The 6,000-nt window shown below is 39.1% G+C and overlaps 1 protein-coding gene across 1 annotated transcript in view; it reads left to right on the top strand.

The window, feature by feature from the left end:
* The first annotated feature begins 749 nt into the window (after positions 1 to 749).
* The window catches only part of Hepacam2 (HEPACAM family member 2), a 52,183-nt gene continuing 46,932 nt past the window's right edge, over positions 750 to 6,000 (top strand). The window contains exon 1 of the mRNA XM_041675581.1: positions 750 to 924. Coding sequence (XP_041531515.1) covers positions 846 to 924 — 79 coding nt within the window. The 5' untranslated portion in view covers positions 750 to 845. The remainder of the gene's footprint in view (positions 925 to 6,000) is intronic.

Raw genomic sequence — 6,000 nt, 5'->3', positions numbered from 1 at the left:
CAGAGCCTTTATACAAATGGTAGCTCACTTGTAACTTACCAAATTAAGCAGAAATTCTCAGGCCATCTAATTCTATGGCAACAAAAGGAACTAAGATGGGAAGATGAAGGCAGAACACAGGTAAGATTTTTGTGGATTACTGATTTGTTGCTTCTAAGATTCAACTGAGAAAATGTGGCCTCAGGCGTATTCTGTACATTATAATTATACACAGTGCATGCCTCATCCCCACTTAGAAATATGCCTGTGATTTATTTTTAAATATGTAAATTCATAGATTCAGTAAAATTATCACAGCCATATTTAATAGAAAATGTAACAAAGAAAAAAATAAATTTAAAATATACTTTAGTGATCTGCTTTGGTTCTTTGGTACATACTTTACATGATAATCAGTAACTTCATAAAGATGAATAGCTACATAGAAAATTCATGGAGTACTTCAATTTTCAGTAAAAAGTAATTTTTCAAATTTCAAAACAATGACATAATTTTTCATGATAGAAAATCAGATTTGGGTTTATTTATCATGAGATCACCCAAAGAGATTGTCCTCCTCCTTCTGATTATGAATAGCTCAGTATAATTTATAAAGTTATACTGAAAAATTACTGAGAATCCCTAATAAGAAACTATTCCGAAAGCCACAGCCCTGTGTTCTTGCAAAGCATATAACAGGTGTTCCTACTCCCTGTGTTCTTTGTATACACATTCATTCTGTATTCAAATCACAGAAGCGAGAGGCAGGATAGGGTCTGTTACCTCACTGCTAATTTCCCTAGCAAATAAACCAGCAGCTGCTGGTCCATGAACCAACTTGCCACTAAGCACAGGGCGCCGTATGCATGGGACAGGATGCTTTCATGGAGCCCCTCAGCAGCACCGTTGGGATTTTTCTTTGCAAAATATACTTTCTTCTTCTAGGTAAGGCCCTACATGAATCGACTTTGAGGTGTGTGGGGTTTGGGTTATGGGGTTTTGTTGGTTTTCTTTGTGGCTTATTTTTTGTCGGCATAAGGTAAATATTTGGTTTAGACTGTAGATTTTCTCAGATAATTGAAGAACAGTTGAGAACCTTTTAACAAGAACACACTGTTCCAGCAAAGAAACAGGATCATGTAGAAGCAATGAGGTTCAAGAAATGATTGCTTTTGTCTCCTTGGAGCAATGGAACTAGCTAAGAAAGTTAAGGCAGTATAAAACGCTCGTGAATTTCTTCTTTTCCCGGGGCTTACAGATAGGCTCAATAATCTTTGGTAGGGAATGTTGTAATTAGAAAATGTTATAATACTCCATTAAATTAAAAACACACAATGAATTCAGAGCAAATCATAGTAGTGGTTTTCTTTTAATTAAAGGTATTGCTTAAATTAAAGCTCATATAAAAACTGTTTGTTCTACTTTAATATAAATTGGGACAAAGGGAAGTTCTAGCTAAACTGACAAAACATAGAAATGTGTCTAAGGGATCAGTGCTCCAAAAATGACTTTAGGTTTTCTCTTTGTCAATGACTAGTCCTATGTTTATCTTAATAATTTTCTCTCATTCTCTTTTGTCACACTTTGCCTCTCTATATCACCCAGTGCTTTTCTCCCTCAATATTCTTTTCACCGATTATCCCATTTTCCATCCTTGCTATTATGGTCTAAAATGTCAAGTTAGTTTCTTGTTTTGTTTACATTGGTCTGGTAGGACCTTAAAGGAGGTTTTATTCTTTAAAGACTAACTTAGATACATAAAGCAATTTGAGCTTTGGACTTTGGGAGTATTTAAAGCCTTATCTTCAGGAATATATTTTGTTAGCTTTCTTTCTTTATAAACATGACTATTACTCACATATGTATGTAGTGCATATAAATCTCACTGAGATAAAACTACCATCCATAATTTTTCAGATATCTGTTCCCCCAAACTGTAGTCATCTCAGTTACTATATGTTCATATTATAAAATATAAGCCTGTAATGTAGTCTACATTTTAAAATTGTTATTAAAAACATCTGCTGCCGTAATTTAAATATCATCCTTACATAGTAAGTGATCCTACATTGGTTTAGTGCTTGTTTTTCATTTTCAAACAGTGGGACTACTAGCTTTTCACAAATAATGTTTTATAGTTGGCCTTAAGAAGAACTCAGGAACCAATTCACTTGAGAAACTTGACTAAAATAAAACTAAGATATACTTGGGATAAATCACAAGTTCAAAAATAAAACCGAAATAATGGACTGTGATTCCTCTCCTTACGGAATCCACTTTCTCTGAAGATGGTGGTGGTGAGGGACACAGGCCTACGCAGATCCTTTTACTTTAAAGGACTGGGTTTTCTCTGTAAATTTTGAAGTACTGAATTTTCTTTTTAAAATATTTTAAAAAATAAGCTCCAAATGAATGATTAAGTTGTCTCTTCAAAATACAGGTTCCTAGTTTCTATTTTTTCTAAAGATGCAAACGTTTGTTTTCAGTCAACAATAGTTGTGTTATGTTTGCTAATACCGTGTGTGGTAGTGAGGAAATAAATAGCAACTGTTTTGAGCTGCTGTAGAGGTCACTTTGTAAAACTTATGTTTGTATTCAATACAGTAAAACTGCTCGCAGGCGTCCCCTGGAACATGGGTAGTTTTTCCGGAGTCCCTTCAAGGATCCCTTACTTTACAAGCTTTTTTGAAGGCACTGCTATTGCTTATCTTAAGACTCTCGAAAGTGAAGCTATTGCTGTCGTTGTGGATGCTGGCTTATGAGTAGTATTTTTAATGCTCTCCCCAGCTGCTGCTAGTGCCCCAAAAGCAGACAAGTCTGGATAGCTCTCTTAAATTCAGCAAAGTATTTGTCAATCCAGTAAATACAAAATTTTCAATTATGTGCAAACATTTGGAAAAACAAAAGAAAACTGAAAGTGCATGTTGAAGCCGATCTGTTCCTTAAGAGAGAGAGTGGGGAAACTGCTATCCTTTTTGTTTCTCACGCAATTAGGAAAGAGCAATTCCAATTTTCTCAAGGCGAACCTCATCTTTCTAAACTAGTAAACCACTGTGTTTGAAGACATAGGTTAGGTACATTTTTAGAAAGAAACACATCAATAAAAAGAATGTGTGCTTGTAAAATCACAAAAAAAAAAAACCATAATGTTAGCTATTTAGTTCCAGAATCGCACAGTGGTTGTGTCAGACTGGTCAGTGGATTCGTGCCCTTCCCAACGAAGAGGTTTTAGGTGCTGACACAAGGAAATTCATTCCTTGCTGACACTTGTTACCTATAAACTATCCCATAAGAATAATATAGGCATTGGGTGTGGTGACGTCGTCTCTTAATCCCAGCACTTGGAAGGCATAGGCAAGAAGCATATCCTTGCGATTTCTAGGCCAACCTAATCCACATACTAGCCAAGCTCTCATAGTGAAATCCTGTCAATAATAATGATAATAATGATGATGATGATGATGATGATGATGATGATGATGATGATGATAATGATGATGATGATGATGATATAGGCAACCTCCAAGAAAACTACTATCTAATAGTTGTGCTATCTCTCTCTATGCTGTATATATTTAAAAAAAATAACCAGACATATTTGTTAAAGAATTTTCATTTTAGATTAAATTATTGAATATATTCAGAAATATGGTTGGCAATATATTATTTAAGACTTTAATATATTGTTCTTTCTTTGAAATAGTCCAGTGAATTAGTTTTCCCCATTTGTATGGTGAGTGTAAATGCCATATAAATTCATTACTTTCACCTGCTGTTGTGATGCACAACGCTAACCTCTGTATTCAGGAGGTTGAGGAAGGAGATCCTGAGTTCCAGCTCAGCCAAGGCATTTTAGTGAGGTCTATTTAGCAACCTGTGTCTTAAAAGAAATTTTTTCTACTAAAGTAGTTAGTTAGTTAGTTAGTTAGTTACTTGCTTAGATAGCAAGCTGGTTAGTTGTTGGTTGGTTGGTTGGTTGGTTGGTTGGTTGGTTGGTTGGTTTGGGGGAGGCTGGGGGTTGTTTTTAGACAGGGTCTCACTATGTAGCCCTGGCTGTCTTTAACATTATTATGAGGCTCAGACTGCACTCCACCTCCCAGAGATCCACCTTTCTCTTCCTCCAAGTGCTGGGATTAAAGTCATGTGTCTCAATTGCAGATCTACTGAGGTAGCTTTATTTGTCTCCTGACTACAGCTCTGCATTATAGTTAATGTCTTATGAAATAAAATTCTCTCCTCCTAACTAATTCAGAGTCTCATAACCAAATCCAGATCAAAAGTCAGTAACATTTCCATTCTAGGGACCGTGTCCCCAGCCTAGCAACCACCTTCAGCATATTAATGTATCTCAACTAATTTTTCCCAACTACAATTGCATAGACTAGATTACAGAAAAACACAAGAGCAAGAACCTCTCCCCAATGAGAAAATGGATCAGCTAAAGTAGCACTCAAGCCTCACATCCCCACCTCAGTCTAGCAGGGCGGCCTGGGCTACGTTGGGAAACGTCTTAGATGCACAGGAAGTCTGTGCCAGAGGCAATGGCTGCACTTTATGTCAGCAGCCATGCAGGTCTTCCCAGTGTCTTCTCAAGGCGGTGATGTGATTCCCACCAGAGCCCCTTGATCGCTTAGAACACACACAGGTTTGTCAACTTGTTAGAGAACATCCAGGAATTGACAACTTAATTTGCCGACTAAACTCTGCAACGTGCTATTTCAAATCCTTTGAACCTTTCGTCTTGAAATGTACATAGTGGCTACTCTGAGGAAATACCTCTGGATGCTGGCTAAACACTGTTTTAAGATAAATATGTGACCTTTGCTACAACGTCACGTTTCCAACTTTATCAAAATGTCAAATAAAGTATCCCCTCTGTAAGTTTAGAAAATGTGCACAATCCTGGCCATCTTCACTTGGGGGTAATGTGAATCTAAGAATTGCTGGTAAATATAGTTACAAGAGAGTCTAAGATTGTTGAGGGAGCTGCGGGCTGCCTTCCTGCCACCCCGGCTCCCGGTTGCCTGGCTTGCCTACGCCTCGAAATAACAACACACAAACTGTATTCTTTTAAACACTGCCTGGACCATTAGTTCCAGCCTCTTATTGGCTAACTCTTACATATTGATTTAACCCATTTCTTTTTTTTTTTATTGAGAAAAGGAAAAAAAAAAGTTTCCCCCTCCTCCCAGCCTCCCATTTCCCTCCCCCTCCTCCCACCCTTCTACCCCTCTCCCCACTCTTCTCCCCCTCCTTCTCCAGTCCAAAGAGCAGTCAGGGTTCCCTGCCCTGTGGAAAGTCCAAGGTCCTCCCCCTCCATTCATGTCTAGGAAGGTGAACATCCAAACTGGCTAGGCTCCCACAAAGCCAGAAAATGAAGTAAGATCAAAACCCCGTGCCATTGTCCTTGGCTTCTCATCATCCCTCATTGTTCGCCATGTTCAGAGAGTCCGGTTTTATCCCATGCTTTTTCAGTCATAGTCCAGCTGGCCTTGGTGAGCTCCCAATAGATCAGCCCCACTGTCTCAGTGGGTGGGTGCAACCCTCATGGTCCTGACTTCCTTGCTCATCTTCTCCCTTTTTCCGCTCCTCATTGGGACTTGGGAGCTCAGTCCAGTGCTCCAGTGTGGGTCTCTGTCTCTATCTCCATCCATCACCAGATGAAGGTTCTATGGTGATATGCAAGATATTCGTCAGTATTGCTCTAGGATAGGGTCATTTCAGGTTCCCTATCCTCATCTGCCCATGTAACTAACTGGGGACATCGCCTTGGGCTCCTGGGAGCCACTCTAGGTTCAAGTCTCTTGCCAGCCCTAAGGTGACTCCTTTAACTAAGAATTGTGCTTCCGTGCTCCCCTATCCAGCCTTCCTTTATCCCAATCATCCTGTTTCCCCAAGTTCCCCCCATCCTCCCCTTCTCACTTCTCTCTCCCCATCTCCCCTTACCCCCACCACACCCCACCCCCAAGATCCCACTTTCCTCCCCAGCAATTTTGTCTACTTCCCATAGGCAAGAGGGTA

This window comes from Microtus oregoni, unplaced genomic scaffold, assembly GCF_018167655.1.
Source record: "Microtus oregoni isolate MIOR12 unplaced genomic scaffold, Mior012 000026F_ref0000081, whole genome shotgun sequence".
Lineage (NCBI taxonomy): Eukaryota > Metazoa > Chordata > Mammalia > Rodentia > Cricetidae > Microtus > Microtus oregoni.
The sequence above is the reverse complement of the archived record's forward strand: the minus strand, read 5'-3'. Positions and strand labels throughout refer to the sequence as shown.